The sequence below is a fragment of the Narcine bancroftii genome, chromosome 5 (assembly GCF_036971445.1).
Source record: "Narcine bancroftii isolate sNarBan1 chromosome 5, sNarBan1.hap1, whole genome shotgun sequence".
In the NCBI taxonomy this organism is placed as follows: domain Eukaryota; kingdom Metazoa; phylum Chordata; class Chondrichthyes; order Torpediniformes; family Narcinidae; genus Narcine; species Narcine bancroftii.
Window position 1 is genome coordinate 123,907,881 of NC_091473.1, and position 20,605 is coordinate 123,928,485.

General features: G+C 39.6%; 1 protein-coding gene across 10 annotated transcripts in view; it reads right to left on the minus strand.

The window, feature by feature from the left end:
• The window catches only part of ptprfa (protein tyrosine phosphatase receptor type Fa), a 411,563-nt gene that overhangs the window by 267,700 nt on the left and 123,258 nt on the right, over positions 1 to 20,605 (minus strand). For all 10 annotated transcript variants that reach the window (XM_069938995.1, XM_069938994.1, XM_069938991.1 and 7 more), the window contains 2 exons: positions 14,922 to 15,067; positions 13,604 to 13,745 (listed from right to left, as the gene is read on the minus strand). In XM_069938995.1, coding sequence (XP_069795096.1) covers positions 13,604 to 13,745; positions 14,922 to 15,067 — 288 coding nt within the window. The remainder of the gene's footprint in view (positions 1 to 13,603; positions 13,746 to 14,921; positions 15,068 to 20,605) is intronic.

The window sequence follows — 20,605 nt, forward strand, 5'->3', positions numbered from 1 at the left end:
TTTTATAAATTAGATTAAAGCACTAGGGGATCCTAAATGATCCTAAAGCCAAAGTAGTGACAAATGGACATGGCTCTGCACCATTCCAGTTGACCAGATCTAATAAACAAGGATGTCTGCTATCTCTGGCTCTTTTCATTCTAGCTATAGAACTGTTTGCAGAAGCAATTCAGCAAGATCCAGACATTAAGGGATTCAGTGTCAATCAAGAGGAATAAAAGATAAATTTATTTGCTGATGATGTATTGACAGATCCATTAACTTTGTTGTAGAAACTGTACTCAAACTGGAAGATAATGGGAAAGTATTGGGTTACAAAATAAATTGGGATAACACTAAAATTACAGAAGGGGATTATACTCAATGCCAAAGAAACATCCAATTTAAGTAGCCGTTAAATGGGATAAAATATTTAGGAATAAGTACAGATAACAATTTAAAGAATTTATATAAATTAAATTACTCATCTTTGCTTAAAAAGATTGAAGAAGACTTGAACAGGTGAACAGCTTTACCAATAACATTAATTGGAAGAGTTAATTGTGTCAAAATGAATATTTTCCAAGAGTTCAGTACCTATTTCAAACATTGCCCACTCCATTAACTAATAGGTGTTTTCAGAAGTTAAATAAATGTCAGAAAATTCCTTTGGAAGGGTAAGATGCCCAGAGTCTCCATAGATAAATTAACATGGAAATATGATTTGGGAGGTTTATACCTCCCAAATTAAAAAAATTATTACCAAGCGACCCAGATGAGATTTCTTACTTCCTTTTTTGAGCAAGGAGACAAACCTGCATGGTTGGAAATAGAACAGGAAAAAGTAGGAGAGAATAGCAGAAAATTTTATATATAAATGGGAAGTGAAATTAATACCTGGTGAGAAAGAAGCCCCCTTGTTAAAACATATAATTAATTTTGGTATAAAATAATTTTGTAATTATGAGATTGGAACAAAAGGGGGGGGGGTCTATATTCTAAAATAACTCTGATTCAAAACAGGTTTATCCCTTTTACAATGGGTAATAACATTTTAGCAACTTGGTCTCGTAAAGGGATCAGATACATTGATGATTGCTATGAGCAGGGGCAACTTGTGTCATTTCAACAATTAAAAAATAAATATGGAATCTTTAATAACACAATCTTCTGCTATTTTCAATTAAGAGCATAAGGGAAAAATTGGGGCTTACAATGTTTTTTTTAATCAAAGTCTAGTGATGTGGAGACTCTGATTCCAAAGGGAAACACACTTTGGCAATGTATTTCTTACTTCAAATGGGAGCCCCTAAACAGGGGGTTCATAAGTCTAGACAGTAAGAACAGTATGACAAATACAATAAACCTAAAGTATAGATTAGTACAGTTCAATTTTTTGCATTAATTATATCTCATGCCACAGAAATTAAATAAATTAAAGATGGACTTATCAGATAAATGTTTTAGACGTGGCGAAAAGATATGAACTTTCTTACTCGACTTAGGCATGTTCTAAAGTGAGACCTTTTTGAGTGGATTTAGGAAATTTTTATAACAGATATATTGGAATTCCATTTCCACAAAACCCAGAATTGTTTTTACTGGGAAATATAACAGATAAGACTAAAATTGAAATTATCGAAATGTCAAGTTGAATTTGTTAAAATTGCATTGGCAGTGGCCAAAAGGTGTAGTACAATTACTTGGAAGTCTGACTTCCATCTAGGAATGCATCCCATACTCGTATGCAGTGGTTATATAATGTAATGTCCTATTTAAGTTTAGAGAATATCAGATTATGAGGCGGCCCGCTGTCACAGCGATCAAACCGGTGCTCTTGGCAGCGAGTGCACCTAAAAGCCAGCAGACTGCGCAGTGGTACTGGCCCTAGCAAGCAAATCGGTGGACAAATGGCAAGGGTAGCTTGGTGACGCTGGCCCCTGCTGCACAGCCAACTGACAGGGACAGTGCGCGGGGAAGAAGGTATTGTCATGCAAGAAGGTCCCCGCGCATAGGAAACCTGCTTTTGTTATGTGGGCCATTATATTAGCAATTGGGGCAAACAGCAGGATTGCAAGAGGTTTAAAAGTCAGGCTTGAACCCCAATAAAAGCTGACAGCTTAACCAACTACACTTGTGAGTAGTGTGTGGCTACAATTGGTGATCCTGAGAATTTAGACGGCATCTAAAACCAACGATGAGCGAGCTGGCAGCAGTCCACGTAGTCGATCTCAAGCTGCTGACCTTCTGGACCAATCAGCCACCCGTGTGGTTGATCAGGCTGAGAAACAGCATATCACAGCAGAATCCACCCGTTACTACCACGTGGTGAACGCTCTGGACCAGGACAAGGCAAGCAGGGTGGCCAACTTCATCCAGGATCCCCCATTGGAAGGCACACAAACCACCTTCAAGGACTTGCTAATCGAGACGTGAGAGAGGGCCATATTTGCTCAATCTAGACGGCCTAGGAGACAGGTCCCTGTCAGCCCTCATGATCAAGATGCTGGCCCTCCTGGGCAAACATGAGCACTGCATCATGTTCAAGAAGGCATTCCTGGAGCAACTGCCTGAAGACATCCAATTGCTCCTAGCAGACACTGATTTCAGTGACCCCCGGAAAGTCACAGCATGAGTGGACGTCCTGTGGAAGCAGAAAAGAGAATGGTCGCCATCCATGTGGCTCGTCACTAAACGCTCGTCACTAAACCCTGCAGCCAGACCTGCTGAAGGAGCAGCACCCCCACAGAGGCGGCGATCCCAACGACTGGTGGCACTTCTCCACCATCAATGGGGCTCCGGTGCCTGCCAGTGCAGACCGCCACACACATTCTAGGGAAACGCCAGGACCAGCCATTGCAAATGGCTATGATGGCTGGCCAACAAGATAGCCACCTGTACATGTGAGACCGTCAGTCGAGATGGCGATTCCTCGTGGACACAGAGGCAGAGGTCAGCGTCCTGCCCCCGTCAGAACTGAGGTCTGTCAACAACAGCACGCAGTTGGGAGACAGCCTTTTCTCATGGGTGCTCATGCTGGCCGCAGTGGAACAGCCATTCCTTGGGGCAGACTTCCTGCGCATCCATTGCCAGCTCGTGCACCTCATGGGCCAGAGGCTGATCCACATAAAGTCTTTCCAAACCTTCCCCCTCAAAGAAGCCAAGCTTCCAGCCCTCCACCTGGACTCCGTGCAGCGATCCACCGATGAGTACGCCAAGGTCCTGACTGAGTTCCTGACAGTGCTCACCACTCAATTCACCATGGCGATGCCCCAGCATTGGGTAGAACACCATATTCTTATCTAGGGCCTGCTGCTCCATGTATTAGCAAGATGAAGACCAGAGAAGCTCCAGTTGGCAAAGGAGAAATTCAAGAAACTGGAGGAGCTCCAGTCTGAGGAGCTCAGACAGCCCATGGGTGTCTCCCCTGCCTATGGTGCCCAAGACCACTGGGGGTTAGTGCCCATGCGGCAACTACCGTTGGCTCAACGAGGACACAACACCTGATCAATACCCCATGCCGCACATCCAGGACTTTGCGGATAACCTGCACGGGGCAAAGATCTTTTTCCAAAGTGGACCTCGTGCAGGGACATTATTAGATCCCGATTCACCCTGATGATATCCCCAAGACCGCCATCATCACCCCACTCGGCCTGTTAGAATTCCTGTGAAAGCTGTTCGGGTTGAAGAACGCTGTGGGCCGAGAGCTGGATGGCACCTTCGTCTACTTAACCGACATCCTCATGGCAAGCAGGAACTGGCAAGAACACTTGATGCACTTCTGCACCTCTACACCTAGCAGAGCGAGTTCATACTAATGATCAACCCAGCAAAACGCCAGTTTGAATTAGAGACCATCGGCATCCTGAACCATAGGATAACCAAGGAAGGGGCCACGCCGCTACCCAGCAAGGTGGAGGCCATCCGGAAGTTTCCTATGCCTAGGGGGCTACAGGAGTTCGTGGGAATGATCAACTTCTACCACAGGTTCATCCCCTCGGCTGCCTGGATCATGCAGCCCTTGTTCACCCGGATGGCAGGCAAGGCAAAGGACATCACATGGGAGGAAGAGCCATTCTTTTGGCACACCCCAGGGCTGAAGCTCCAATGGCCCTGACGATTGATGCTTCAGGAACAGCAATCGACTGAATTCTGGAGCAGCAGATCAAAGGGAGTTGCTTTCTTCATCAAACATCTGCGGCCTCCGGAGTTGAAGTACAGTGCTTTCGACAAGAGAGCTACTGGTGCTATACTTGGCTATCCGCCACCAGGTACTTCCTCGAGGACAGGTCTTTTACGGCCTTCATAGTCCACAAGCCCCTGATTTTCACCTTGGCCAACATCTCAGACCCCTCATCAGCCCACCAGCAACGTCACCAGAGTACATCACAGATGTAAGGCATGTCTCCAGCAAGGACAATATGGTGGCCGACGCACTGTCCAGAAAGAGTATCCACGTGCTCTCAAGAGGAGTGGATTTCGTGGTGTTGGCGGAGGAGCAGCAAAAGGACATAGAGATGCCCCAGTACATGACAGCCATATCAGGACAGCAGCTCCAGGACAAACGAGTCAGCACAGGTAACACCACCCTTTTGTGTGACGTGGCCACTGGCCAAGTCAGACCTATCGTTCCGACAACTTGGAGACTGCAGGTTTTCTTTTTTTAAAACTTTATTTATTCATTCAAAATGCAAATAGTAAATAACATATACAACAATTAACCATAAACATGAATGTTATATTTTATAGAAAAAAAAAGAAAAGAAAAGAAAAGAACCCCCCCCTTTCAGCCAACTCTCCTAAGGAGAGCCATAAAGAAAGAAAAAAAAATTAAGGAAAAATTAAACATACATATTAAGATCTAATCAATGTAAATCAAAATGTAAATATTCTGAATATAACAACCACTTGTTAATAAAAAAACTATAATTATCACGCGAAACATATGTAATTTTTTCCATTATTAAACAATATTTCATCTTGTTATGCCATCTATTAATATCAATCAGATTTGTATCTTTCCACGTATTAGCAATACATTTTTTCGCTACAGATAATGCTAAATATACAAAAGCAAGTTGAAATTTATCTAATCCAAAACCTTCCAGAGGTTGCAAACTACCCAATAAAAATACTATCGGATCTAAAGGTATTTTAATCTTATACAGGTATTCCAGAAACAATTGACTTTTCTTCCAAAAAGATTGTAATACATTTATCCCTAATACATGACCAGACAGCATGAAAAAAAGTTCCAACAGAATTACCGCATCTAAAACACAAATCTGATTCATGAAAACCATACTTTTTTAGTTTTTCAGGTGTTAAGTATAATTGATGTAAAAAATTATAATTAATCATTGAATAACGTGCATTTATCAGTCTAGTTACACTATCATAACAGATATCTAACCAATCATCTTCGGAAAAAATAAAACCAATATCCGCTTCCCATTTACTTTTGGATTTATCCCAACCCTTTTGATCCATACCATCCTGTAATATTTGATACATAGATGAAATATAACCCTTCTCTGATACCTTCATAAGAAAAGTCTCAAATTTAGTTATTTCAAGTAAAATCATATCTCAACCAAACATATGTTTTACCAAAGATCGAATTTGATAATAAAACAAAGAGTTCTTATCAATATCATAACTGTCCCTCATCTGATTAAAAGATAAAAATTTACCTTCTTTAAAACAATCTCCCAAATTTTCCACACCTTTAAATCTCCAATGTAATAAATTTCGATTGTGTATTGAAAAAGAAATAAGTTAATTATTATACAACGGAGTCAAAGCCGATAATTCACCCCAAGAGCCTGTCATTTTCTTTTTCTTTATCCATAACTTCATTAAATGTTTTAATATAGGCACATTATGTTGCTGTAACAAATTTATATTCCATCTAAACAAAAATTGATATGTATTTCAAATTCAGAAATATTTGCCATCTCAATTTTGGCCCAACTAGGGGGCCGTTCCAAATCCATCAATGAACTAATAAATTTAAGTTGGGCTGCTTCATAATAATTTTGAAAATGTGGTAAACGTAATCCCCCTAACTCATATTTCCAAGTTAATTTATTCAAGGCTACTCTTGAAAATTTACCTCTCCATAAAAACTCCCCAACCATTTTATTCAAATCTCGAAAAAAAATATTATCAAGTAAATATGGAATAGATTGAAACAAATATTGCATACGTGGAAAAATATTCATCTTAATTGTATTTATCCTACCCAATAAATTAATAGGTAAATCTTTCCATTTAATCAAATCAGTTTTAATTTTTTTAATTAACAGAACATAATTTAATTTATATAAAGATTGATAATTAACATTCAAACTTATACCCAAATATTTAATTTGATCGTCCATTTCAAATTAATAATATTCTTATAAACTGAATAATCTCCTTCATTTACCGGTAATAATTCATTTTTTTCCCAATTAACTTTATATCCAGAAAGACATCCATATTGTATTAAACACTCCTTCAAGTGCAAAAGTGATTGAGCTGGATTTGTTAAAAACACCAATACATCATCGGCAAATAAATTAATTTTATACTCCTCATCTAAAACTTTCATACCTTGTATCTGTGTATTTTGTCTTATCAACTGTGACAAAGGTTTGATCACTAACGCAAACAAAACTGGTGATAAAGGACAACCTTGACGAGTTGAATGAGTCAATTTAAACGGTTCCGAAATCAAGCCATTCGTCAATACTCTAGCTACCGGTTTACTATATAAAGCCTTAATTCAACCAATAAAGAAAGGACCAAACTTAAATTTCTCAAGAACTTTAAACAAAAAATTCCACTCAACTCTATCAAATGCTTTTTCTGCATCTAAATATATCACCATCGGGTGATCTAAAGATTGTCGAAATCCATTAATCAAACTGATCACACGCAGAATATTATCTGAGGCATATCTATTCTTTATAAAACCTGTCTGATCCATATAGACGGCAGGTTTTCGATTCCATCCTTCAGGACCACAGATTACGGAAACATGTCAGTGGGTGGGCGAAGGCATGCACGCAGTGCCAAACAGCCAAGGTGCAGCACTTCAAGCCCACGGAGCTAAGGTTCGACCATGTCCACGTGGATATAGTAGGACCCTTATCAGTATCCTAGGGGGTTCTGCTACCTGTTCATGATGGTCGACCGTTTCACCAGGTGGCCGGAAGCAGTCCCACTGGAGGGCACATCCACAATCTTGTGTGCCAGGGGTCTCATCTCCACCTGGGTGGCACGGATCGAGTTACCATCCCACATTCCATCGGACAGATGGGCCCAGTTCACCTCCAGCCTGTGGTCCAACCTCACCAGCCTGTGGGGCCCCAAGTTGCACCACACAACGGCCTATCACCCACAGTCAAATTGGCTGGTGAAGTGTTTCCACAGGCACCTCAAGACAGCGCTCATGAACAGACTTCAAGGATCTAACTGGGTAAACAAGTTTCAATGGGAACTGTTGAATGCCCACAAGGCATTCAAGGAGGACCTCAACTCCTCTTTGGCCGAACACGTCTATGGAGCTCCACTGCCGATCCAGGGGTCCGTTCCGATTCGTTAGTCACAATGGAGCCATATTTGAGCTGGAGGTGGGAAGCAGGACGAGGTCTTCTCCAAAGATAAGCGAAAGCTGGCACATCTGGACCAGGTGTGCCCAGTCGAGATGTCAGCACCACGCAAAAGAGGCAGGCCACCGAAGCCTGCAGAGACTCTGCCTCCAGGCACTAAGGACAATACCACCGGTTCTGGAGAGTGTGTAATTTCATGTGGCGGCCAACCATCGCAGTGATCAAACCGGTGTTCCAGTTGGAGAGTGTTCCTGGAAGCCAGCACACAGCGCAGCGGCACTGGTCCTAGCGAATGAACAAAATGGTGCTGGCCCCTGCTGCACAACCAACAGACAGGGACAGTGCGTGGGGAAGAAGGTATTGTCATTCAAGAAGGTATCCACGTGCGGGAAACCTGCTTTTGTTAAGCGGATCATTATGTCATCAATTGGGGCAAACGGTGGGAACGAGAGACATAAAAGTCAGACTCGAGCCCCAATAAAAGCAGAGAGCTTAATGTGACTACACTCGTGAGTGTGTCTTTCATTCGAGTAGCATGTGGCGACAATATAATATTAAATACAAGTAAAAACTCTGCCTGACCTGCAGGAAAAAGAATATCAGGATTGTATGGTATGTCACATATGTACTCTGACAAATCAATTTGAACTTTGAAGTTTGATATTCACTACACTTTTGTGTGTCCTGTTAAATTATTAATATCTCTTTAAAATGCAGAAATCCAAAGCTGTGTTCCCCTTGAGAAAATTACTTACAACCTAAAAAGTAAGTTGGACATATTTCTGCAAATATGGAGACCATATTTACAGATCTCAGGTGTAAATCTTCAGTTGAGTTTCTTCCAATCCTCAAGTCCACGTTAACCTTCTCCAAAGAAGAAGACTAGCTAAATAATGAATTGAAATCCGTGGAATGAACAGCACTTTCCAGCAACCTTTCTTTTTTTTTATACACACTCTATCTTTCTTTTTTTTCCTCTTTTCGCACAATTTCTTTCGAGGTCTTTTGGGTGGGTGAGGAAAGGTTGGAGGGTTTGGATTATATCCATCAGCAGCATAAATTTGTCTATCTATGTATTCATTTTTTAAAATTTTGAATTTGGTTGCATGTATAGTCTAAAAACCTTTAAAGAAAACCTTAAAAGTCATGTTCTGAATTTTAAAGATATTATAATTTAACAGGACACACAAAAGTGTAGTGAATATCAAACTTCAAAGTTCAAATTGATTTGTCAGAATACATACATGACATCACATACAATCCTGAGAGACTTTTTCATGCAGGCCAGACCGAGTTTCTACTTATATTTAATATAAAATGTGATTTTCTCTAAACTTAAATCGGACATTACAACATATAACCACTGCATACGAGTTGGGGATGCATCTGCTTTCCATTTCAATAAAATACCTTGTCTGGCTATCAATGTAGTAAAAGCTAAAACTTTTTCTTGAAATGCTGATAAGAGGTTCATTTGTGTCATGAGAAAAACCAAACAGAACAATTTACAAAGTTCCAATTTATTCTTGAAAATTATTGATAAGAGTTTGAAAAATCTCTTTCTAGAATCTCTCTAAATTTGGTCATTCCCAGAACATATGAATCAGAGAGGCTTCAAAAATCTTTCATTTCTCACAAAAAGGATGAATGTCTGCATAAAAATGAGATAATTTAAGTTTAGACCTATGAATTCTGTGCACCACCTTAAATTGTAATAAACAATATCTTGCACAAAAATAGGAATCATTAATCAAGCTGAGAGTAGAGTACCAATCTTCATGTGAAAATGTTATATCCAAGCCTGTTTCCCAATCTCTTTTGATCCCAGCCATTGGGGCTGAATTTGTCCAGTAAATTATTATAAATATACGTTATTAATCCACCATGAAAATAAATTTGTATGTTAAAAAGCAGATCAAGAATTTTAGAATTAGAATTTTGTGGAAAATCCGAAAGCTTGGACTGAACAAAATGCCTGATTTGTTAATATCTAAAGAAAAATGCCTATTGGAAAGATTAAATTTAGCTGATAATTATTCAAAAGAAGCAATATTATTTTGAATAAAATGATCCTTGAAACTTTGAATATCTTTTCTATGCCTGGCTCTAGCAAAGATGGTTGAAATACATGGTTAACTATAATTGGACTAGCCAGTGAAAAACCATTAATTCCAAAGAATATCCTAAACTGAGACAAAGTTCTCAACTTATTCAATGGATTACTTTACAATTTTGAAAAAGAAAAAGAAAATGGTAAGAAGGATCCTAAAATTGCCAACATTGAAGATGTTTTTTTTTAAAGTGAACAGTAATTCTATTTCTGGTCAGGAAGGGCAATTCTCTGATATATCCAAATGTAATAATAAAAGTAAATAACCTATATTAATTGCCCAATAGTATAATCCTAAATCTGGAAGTGAAATTCCTCCGTTTAATGTAATTTTTCGAAGATAGGCTTTATTTATATGCGTTTTTTTCCCCATGGCAAATATAGCCGAATCCAGTGAGCTGAAAAAGGATTTGGGTATAAAAATTGGTTACGCTTGAAAAAAATATATAAGAATTTAGGTAAAATTTTCATTTTAATTGAATTAATGCATCCCATCACTGATAAGGGAGACCAACCTGATTATGATTGTTTAATCCTATCAAACAATATCCAGAAATTCTCTTTCAGTAGATCTTTAAAATTTTTCATAATTGTAATTCCTAAATATTGAAAATGTTATTTTGCTACTTTAAACAGAAAATTAGAATATCCTTCAAAAGCACCTTTTGAGGGCAAAAGTTCACTCTTGTGTAAATTTAACTTATAACCTGAAAGCTGACTGAATTTATCAAAAATAGTTTGAGTACCAAGGAACAGTTATTTCTTGCTGGGGAGTTAGCCCGAAAGTTCCAAGCAGCAGGTCTTTGAGGGCGGTGTACTTGCCCGTAGCCAGGGGGGTGATGGATGATGTCATCCACCCTTGGTGCTGTCCAGAGCGCTTACGACATGATAGAACATCGTGGTATCTGAGGAGATGTTGCGGAGTTGAAATTGTGCTTCCGCCTGCCCAAACCACGTTCTCGGTCGGTGGGTCCAAAAGGGGGGAAGCTTGATGGAGACAGCGTTAACCTCTGCTGAATCCATGCTGTTTTAAGTCCAGAAAAACATCTGGGCTTGTCGGGGTCACCACTGTGGCGGTGTGAGCAGTGGAAGAAACACAGCCATCACATTGAGGGATGTTAATTACTGTTTTTATTGAAATTCAGCATGTCCCTTTAAGGGCAGCATGAGCTCAATCACCTGTTGCATTGTGACATCATAATCGCTGCCCAGGGTGTGCGCTGGAAGGGACGCTGGAGCCAGAGAGAAACCTTTGACGACATTATTTCCCAATGGCTGCCCCGCCATGTGGCAATACACGTGTGCCGCCACAGAAGATTTAATTCTATTCTACATGCCGACAGAGAATTTTTAGATTTTATCGAGAAGCAAATTGTCCTAAAAGCGTCGGTCCACTCCAATTTACAGCAATCAGCTAAGTTTAATCTCATAGGGGAACAAGGGTTAATCTTTAAGTCCTTTGCTTAGCTGTTGCTCTTTGACAGTGTAGAGAATTTAATGGGATAATTTGAGGAGGAATTGAACTTAGAAGTATCACTTTATGCAGATGATTTATTGCTCTTTATTTCAATTCCAAATATATTAATTATTTTTGATAAATTCAGTCAGTTTTCAGGTTATAAGTTAAGTTACTGGCCCATTCTTAGAATGTTTTTAATAACTGCAAGAGTCAATATATATTATATGTTCTAATAATCTTTGTATGTTCTCCAGAGGTGGGGGTGGGGGGGAGGGTCACCGGTGATTCTATATCATTATTGATTTCTTTTACTTCTCAAAAAAAGGTAACCTTGATTAGAGAGAGATTAGATTTGTTCAGCTTAGCTCTTAGTTTTTTCTTTTTTGTCCTTATTATTTTAATTTCACAGTCTAATAATGGGCCTGACATGGTTGCATTCATTAAGTTCATTACAAGATTGAGTTATTACATGTAACTATTAATTTACATATGCACATGTTATTACATTCATTTTTTTTCTACCTTTGGTATGTATTTGCTTGTATACAAATAATTCATTGTATTCATCCTTTATTATGTATGGTTATTATGTTAAACTCAATAAAAATATATTAAAAAGAAGAGTTTCTACTTATCAGTAACTATAAACTGTACTCAAGAAAAAGATAAATTTACAAAAGAGAGAAATGTAAACAAAATAAGAAATGTATACAACTATACAATACAGAAAAAATAAATATTTAATAGTAAATAATGTCCAAATCAGTCTCTGATTTGAGTCTTTTGTTTAGTAGGAGTCTGATGGTGGATGGGTAGCAACTGTTCCTAAACTGGTGTTATGGGTCTTGTAACACATATATTTCTTTCCTGATGGTAGCAGCGAGAACAGAGCACATCTTGGGTTGTCTGGATATTTGATGATTGCTGCTGCTCTCCGATGGCAGCATTCCATGTAGATTTTTGCTATGGTTGAGAGGCTTTCTGCTGAGAGGTATTGGTTCCCTCATACCAGTCCACGATGCAGCCAGTCAGCACGCTTATCATGAAACATCTGCAAAAGTTTGCTAATGTTTCCAAATTTATTCTGAACCTCTTCCAACTCGTGAGAAAGTAGATGTGCTGATGAGCTTTCTTCATGATGGTATGAATATGTTGAGTCCAGGAAAGGACCTCCAAGATGGTGACTTCCAGGAATTTAAATTTGGTCACCCTCTCCACCTCTGATCCCCCAATGATCACTGGATCATACACCTCAGGTTTTCTCTTCCAAAAATCTACAATCAGCTTCTTGGTTTTGGTGACATTGAGTAGGAGGTTGTTGTAAACACATCATTCAACCAAGTTTTTAATCTCTCTCCTGTATTCTGACTCATCGCTCTTTTTTTATATACAGCCTGATTCTATGGTATCAGCAAATTGTTGTTGTCATATCGAACCACAGTCATAGGTGTAAAGCAAGTAGGGCAGGGGGCTAAGTACGTAGCTCTGCGGTGCTCCAGTGCTGATGGATATTATGGAAATGTTCTTGCCAATCTGCACTGATTAGTCTGGAAGTGAGGAAATCCAGCATCCAATTACACAGTGGGGTATTGAGGCCCAGGCCTTGGAGTTTGCCGATTAGTTTTGAGGGGATGATGGGTGTTGAATCTTTGAAATTCTCTACACTGGATGGGGTAATGGGGGAATGGTCTAGATGACTGGAAGTGTTTAAAGACAGATTAGGGATCTGACTGAAAGGGCGAGTTGAAACTAGCAGATCAGATTTCATTGAGTAGCCAAGTGGCTTGGCTCCTGCTCACATTTTCTTGTGTTCTTGGAATTCAGTATTTGGTATTAAAATGTAATCAAAAAGAATGTAGTTTATGAAAATTAAGTGACAATGGAGGCCCAAAAAACTTGGGAATTCATCTACATGGCTCATAAAAATGTCCTAAATAAGACAGAGGGAAGAAAGTTTGAAATAGACAAACAATGGCCTGGCTAGACCCCACACAGAGGACCAAATGAAATTCTAAGCAATGCATAAGTTCTCTGTGGTTAGTAAAGCATTACTCAAGGTCATATGAGAGTGGGGAGGGAAAAGACTGAGAACCACTGGTATAGGTGAACAGGCTATACAGAAAGCCAAATAAATATAAATGCCTATTATATAATCCTTTGGAAGCATTCAGCACAGAAAATGAAGCAAAAAAAACCTTTTCTGTTACGTTCTGTAGCTTTCAAGATCAGAATTTGTGTGAAAGCCTGTTTCTTTGAAATTCTGTACAAATCTTTATTACACGGTGATTAATTTAAAAAAAAATCCTAACTGAGCACTCATTAAAACGTACATCCTTTTTTAAGTTGACAATTATACTCAGTGACATGTCCAATGATAACAAAATAAGATTTAACGTTCCATCTATTAACAAAGTACATAAAACCAAAGCACAAGGAAAAACACAAGTTGACTACCTGAGAGCACTGTTAGCTTGGCACTTGTTGTTATTTCCCCAATACCATTTGTTGCTGTACATTCATAAATTGCTTCATCTCGTGGTGCCCTTAATGGTTGAATTCGTAGCACTGAACCAGTGCCATCATCAAATTCTATAACCTGAAAATCAATAAAAATATATGTAAATCTAATTAAATGCTGAAGTCATGGAAAGGCTCATAAAGAGTATTTTCTTCAGAATTAATAATCCTGCATATCACCAATTTTCAACAAAAGTTACTTTTGCATGAGAAGCAACTGTTTCTCTCACTAATTATAAGACAACCCCTTTTCAAGAATCTATAAAAGATCATTTCTTCCATTTCTGGGTAAAAATATCTTTAATTGACAAGATAGTAAATGAAAGCATGTTGACTTTACAATTTTTATCCAGAGCTCCAGTACCCCATGTCGCTCCCTCTTGCATGCTTGCAATTGCCATCTGCTGTTAAGTGGATGGAGGTTGATTGAGACTGGCTGTGAACCCAAAGGTAACTAAACTGTAAAGTGTAAAACTACTAATGAGATGAAAGGGAAAAACAATCTTCAAATAGATTGTTATACGGATAATTCCCAAGTTACCTTCAGATTCTGTACCAAAAAACTGTTTGCAAGTTGGGGGGAGTGAGAGAGGGGGTGAGGTTGGAGGGGGGGGGGGGGGGAGGGAGAGGGGGGGGGGTGAAGGGGAGACAGAGGTGAGAGTGAGAGAAAGAGAAAGAAAAAGGGGGTTGAGAGAGAGGGGTGAGAAAGGGGTGACAGAGAGAGGTGAGAGAAAGAAAGAGAGCACAGGATGAAAGAGAAAGGTGGTGTGAGAGAGAGTGAGAGGGGGGTACAGAGAACAAGAGAGGGTCAGATAGTGAGGGGGGTAAAAACAGAGAGGGAGGTCAACCGAGAGAGAAGGTGGAGGGGGGGAACCGAGAGAGGAGATGGGGGAACCGAGAGAGAGTGAGAGATAAGAGAGAGAAATAAACAGAAAGAGACGGGGGGAGAGCCAGAGAGTGAGGAGGACAGAGAAAGAGAGTGGGGGAACAGAGAGATGGGGGACAGAGAGAGCGAGAGGGGGACAGAAAGAGAGGGGAACAGAGAGAGAGAGGGGGGGATGCAGAGAGAGAGAGGGACAGAGAGAGAGAGAGGGGGAGACACACAGAGAGAGGGGGGGACAGAGAGGGGGGGAATACAGAGAGAGAAGGGGACACAGAGAGAGAGGGGACAGAGAGAGAGGGGGGTGGACAGAAAGAGGGGGACAGAGAGAGAGAAAGGGGTCATAGAGATAGAGAATAGAGCATGAATTTTTACCTCAAAGCGTTGAGAACTGACTTTCTTTCCTTTCTTCAACCAGGTGATACGTGGTTTAGGTTCTGCCACAGCTTGGCACACAAATGAAGCCACTCCTCCAGATATTCCAATCTGATCCACAGGGATTCGGGTAAAAGTTGGCAAAGCTGTAAAATATCAAGATGTTGCAGATTAGTTCAGCATCCCAGGTTTACCTCAAAACATGTACAAACTTCAATGCCATGGAATCTTGTAGAATCATCACAAATTACAATTTGTAGAATGAATAATTTCAGATTCAGAATTTATTGTCAAGAACAAGTCACGAAAATCGGTGTTTTTCAACAGCATAATAGTGCAAACATTCATATAGACCACCTTACAACAATAAATTTAAAAAGTGCACAAAAAAGTAAGGCAGTGCCTTTGGTTCATTGATTATTCAGGAATCTGATGGTAAGCAGGGAAGAAGCTGTTCTTGTGCCGCTGAGTGCTTGTTTTTAGGCTCCTGTACCTTTTTCCTGATGGTAGCAGAATGGGGGTCTTTGAGGATTGAGGCTACTTTTTTAAGACACCATCTCATGTAATGTCCTTGATTGAGTGAAGTATAGTGCCTTTGATGTCATAAGCCGAGTTAACAACCCTCTGGAGATTTTTCTTGTCCTGAGAGTTGGCACCTCCATACCAGACAGTGATGCAACCAGCCAGAATGCTCATCACGGTATACCTCTCAAACTTTTCAAGAGTCTTTGGTGACATACTGAATCTCCTAAAACACCTCACAAGTATAGCCACTGGTAAGCCTTCTTCACGATTGCATTGACATGGAGGCTCCAAGACAGATCTTCGGAGATGCTGACACCCAGGAATTTGAAGTTCCTGTCCCTCTCCATTACTGAGCCTTCAGTGAGAACTGAGTCATGCTCTCCTGACTTCCTCCTGAAGTCCACAATCATCTCCTTGGTTCTGCTGATGTTGAGCACAAGGTTCTTGTCATTACACCATTCAACAACCAGATCTAGCTCCCTCCTGTATGCTTCCTTATTGCCATTTGTGATTCTGCTGACAACTGTGATGTGTTTGGCAAACTTGTAGATAACATTGGAATTGTGCCTGGCCACATAGTCATGGGTGTATAATGAGTAAAGCTAAGCACACATCCTTGAGGTGCACCTGTGTTGATAACCAGTGAGAAGGAGACATTGTTTCCAATTTGTATTGACTTGTGGTCTTCCGATGAGGAAATCAAGAATCCAGTTGCATGGGGGGGGGGGGGGTGCTGAGGCTCAGAGTTTGTAGCTTCTTGACCAGTACTGAGGGATAATGGTGTTGAAGGCTGAGCTGTAGTCAATGAAGAGCAGCCGTATGGATGAGTTGCATTTTTTGAGGTGACCCCAAAGCTGAGTAGAGAGCCAATAATATTGCACCAGCTGTGGAGCAATTTCAAAACAACATAATAAAGATGAGTTTATTCAGACTGTAATGCAATTTGAAAATGCTTGAGTGAAGTTTTCTGCGATTGGTCGGTGGTACCACCATTGCTGAGTCAGGGTGGGAGGCACAAAATAAATAGGTAAAAAATTTTGGAAGTTTAAAATTGGCACCTCCTAGTGGTTAATTCACCATTCATGCAACACTTAATCTCAAGCAACTGGAAAATTCAGTTATCCGGCATCTACAAATCCCCGTAGGTGCTGGATTCTGGGGGCTTTACTGTTCAAACAACATTTTGGCTGAGATTTTTTAAATTATTTGCCATTGCAGTTCCATTTCATAGCAAAGATCCAGGCATTCATCAGTTCAGAGGTAAATTATAATATGCTAGATCATTGCATTGAAATCTACAATTTACAGATTCCTGTGACAAATTTACCAGATAATATTTGAATGGTTAAAGATTCTCATGATCAAATAAAAATATATTTCTCATTTAATATTTAATTGGGAGCTGACTCCAAAATTGACTCATTACATATCAGATTAAAATACATTGCATCCAAAGTAATCAAAAATAAAATAAAAAGTCCCCTTCCTTTACTGTCAGTCTTCTCCTTTCATATCAGTTGTCCCATTCTTGTATGTCAGAAAAGTACTTTCAATAGATGCTGAGTGACTTGCTGAGTTTCTTCAGCACTATTGAGTCTGCAACCCCTTGTAGTACGCTGCCCAGCACAGGCACGGCCACCTTGCACACAGGCCCTGTGGTTGTTGGATTTAAAAAAGAACACCATAAAGCTTCTTTAACAGGCCATTTAAAGTCTGTACAGAGCTGTTGGCATTAGGACCAGAAGCCAGGACCCTGTGTTCACCACTGTGTACGGTTGTAACAAACAGAGCCAATAGTAGTCTTTTGACAAGGTACCACAAGAAAGGCTGATGCATATAAGAGCTCAGTGTACGAGAGGAAATGTGTTTGTATGAACTGTAAACTAATTATTGCATTATTGAGAGTTAGAATAAATTGATAATTTTCAGACTGAAAGCATATTACTAGCTGAGTTCTACAAGGTCAGTTTTGTCTCTCAGTTATTTATTTCCATGGATGACTGGGAGGTAGGGGCAGTGTACAGGACATTCAAGTCTGCCTTTGACTCAAAAATAGATGAAAGGGCATAACAAGATGAGCATATTTGAACTGATGGATCTAGGTGATTCTGCATCAAGCACAAGTTAGATGAAGCAAGTAATCAAAAAGGCAAATGGCAATTGAATTGGTATTGCAAGAGGGGGGTTGGAGCTGAGAAATAATAAGTATTGTTACATTAAGAGGAGAAATAAGCTATTCAGCCCATCAAGTCTGCAACACCATTTAATCATGAGATGGTTCATTTTCACACTGCCCGCTGCCCCGGCGTTTTCCCCATATCCTTCATTGCCCTGGCTAATCAAGAACCTATCAATATCTACCTTAAATATATCCAACGCTTTGGCCTCCACAATCACCTGTGGCAACAAATTCCACAGATTCATCACTCTTTGGTGATTCCACCACATCTGTTCTAAGCGATCTCCCTTCAATCCTGAAATTGTCCCCTCTTATCCTAGACTCTCCCACCATGGGAAATAACCTTTCTATATCTACTCTATCCATGCCTTTTCAACATTCAAAATATTTTTTCCCCTCTTTCTCCTAAATTTCAAAGAGTACAGGCCAAGAGTTGTTAAATGTTCTTCATATGATAACCCTTTCATTCTCAGAATCATCCTTGTAACCTCCTCTGAACCCTCTCCATCGTCAGCACATGCTTTCTTAAATGCAGAGCTCAAATCTGCTTCAAGCAGGGTGTTCCAGGTATAAACTACTCTCTGGATGAAAGAAAGTAATAATTCCTCAGATCCCTTTTAAACTTATATCTCCTAGTTTTAGAGAACAATGTAATTGGAAATATTTCCTACTATACACCTAATACTAATTTTCTTTGCTTCTAACAAGACACTCCTCAATCTCTTCCACTCAAACCAGGCAATCCAGTCGCTCCTTGTAACTGAAATTCTCCAAATCAGGCAACATCTTGGCGAATCAGCTCAGTATCCTTTCCAGCACCATCACATCTTTCCTGCTGGGCAGCAATCGGCTATGGCCTTACAAATGTTTCATAAAGTAGACCTACTTGCTTTCGTATTCTATACCTCAGCAAATTAAGGCAAGTTCCAATACAGCTTCTTCAGCACCTTATCTATCAATATTGCCATGCTCAAAGATCTATTGTTTCTTAACATTTATTGCCTTCTATCCTTGTTGGACCTCTCAAAATTCAACAACTCACACTTCTTGGGGGTAAATTCAATCTAACATTACTCTGCCTTAGCAACTGATCAATATCATCCTGTAGTTAATGACTATCCTTCTCACGATTAACACCACCACAAATTTTGTTGCCAAATATTTTGCCACATTTTGGAGTTGATTTTTATGTGTTAAGTGGCAAATAGGCTCTCTGACTCCAAATCTTTTCATTGATGGATATTTTGCATCACTTGAGCAGTTTTCACTAAATTTAACCTGCCCAAATCTCAATTTTATTAGATATTTGCAAATCCGACATTTTCTTGAATCACAGCTTTCTGATTTTCCTAGAGTTTGAATTAAATTTCATAGATAAGTTTTTTTTTAGTTTAATGTCTCTAGTAAAGGTTTAATATCTACTATTTAGGAGAAATTGTTATGTTTAAAACAGACTTCACTGGTTAAAATTAGAAATGCTTGTGAACAGGATTTAAATTTGACTATATCAGATGTGAATTGGACACAATTCTTAAGTTGGTTAATACTCTTCATTATGCACTTGTTATTGTTTATTACAATTTAAGGTGGTATGCAGAGCACGTGTCTAAGGTCAAATCGTCTCGTTTTTACTCTGATGAGTCCCTGTGGTGACAGGTGTAAGAGCAGAGAAGCGTCATTAATTCATATGTTCCAGATTTGTCCTAGTCTGAAAAATACTGGAGAGAGCTTTTCTGTACTTTGTCTACAATTTTAATACAGATTTAGAGCAGAATCCTTCGGTGGCTCTCTTCGGTACAATGGGAGGGAATGATTATTCTTTGTCCCTGATTCAGAGTTGTGCTACCTCTTTTGCCTCTTTTTTGGCAAGGCATGTGATTTTACTTAAATAGAAGGATGCTGCCCTGTCCACTAATTCAGAAAAATTTTATAATTTCACTTCAATGTAATTGTCTGACTAGATCGTTTCCATGTTCTTTTTCACATTTTTGTTTTCTCCCTTAGTTTTTCCTTTAATGTTAATTATATATTGCATCTGGCAATGCTGTTAGGGAGGGGTATTGAGTTTTTTCTTTGTTTTGTCTCTCCTTTTGTGTTATTTTCCTTTTATTCTTGTCCATCTTTTTCTTTTTTCTCTTTTTTTATTTCTTTTTTTTCTATTATTACTTTTCTTTTTTAAAAATAGTTATTATTTGGACTATGAATTATGGATATGTTTTATAATTTGTTTGCTTTTAAAATGAAAGACAGACAGACCACACAGGGAGTATTGCTTCATTGCAGGAAGAAGTTTTAGAGAGGGTGTAGAGATTTACCAGGATGTTGCCTGGAATTTTTTCTTGCACTACCAATAAGTGGTAATCCTGCCTTGCCTGCAGGAAAACAATCTCTTGTATGTGATGTAATTTAAGATTCAATTTATTGTCATGTAATAAAACAGTGTCATATTACATGAAAGGCATACAGATTTGCCATAAGCAGAAATTGTCTGAAGTGCCTCTTTCAGTCAGAGAATGAGAAGCAAAAAATAGATTTCCCTCCCTCCCCCACTAGAATCACCAAGTGTCCATAGATTCATCAGCTTTTCAGCAGCCACATAGTCTAAGCCATTTGCAATCCAAGATCCAGATCCGAACCTATGACATGATCAGGAACCCTTCAGCACCCCCTCTCAGCCCGGTTCCTATACCTGGTACCCATTCAGGAAATTTCAAGGCAGTCTTCAGCAGTCTGCAGCCCCGATGCAAGTCCCCTGACAGCTGTTTCCAGCAGTTCACAGCTTCCATGCATTCTTTGCGTCGAGTCGCCAACCGCCCACCACATGCATGGATCTTTCAGCAGGAGAGCCCCCTCACTGGTCCGCCACCTTGGACACCATCCCGTGGATCATCTCCTCTGCTTCTCCTTCTCAAATGAAGGTGGTCTCCCCATTTTCTGGTGCCCTGCGCCAGTCCTCCGCTTCCCTGGAGTCAGTCCTCCT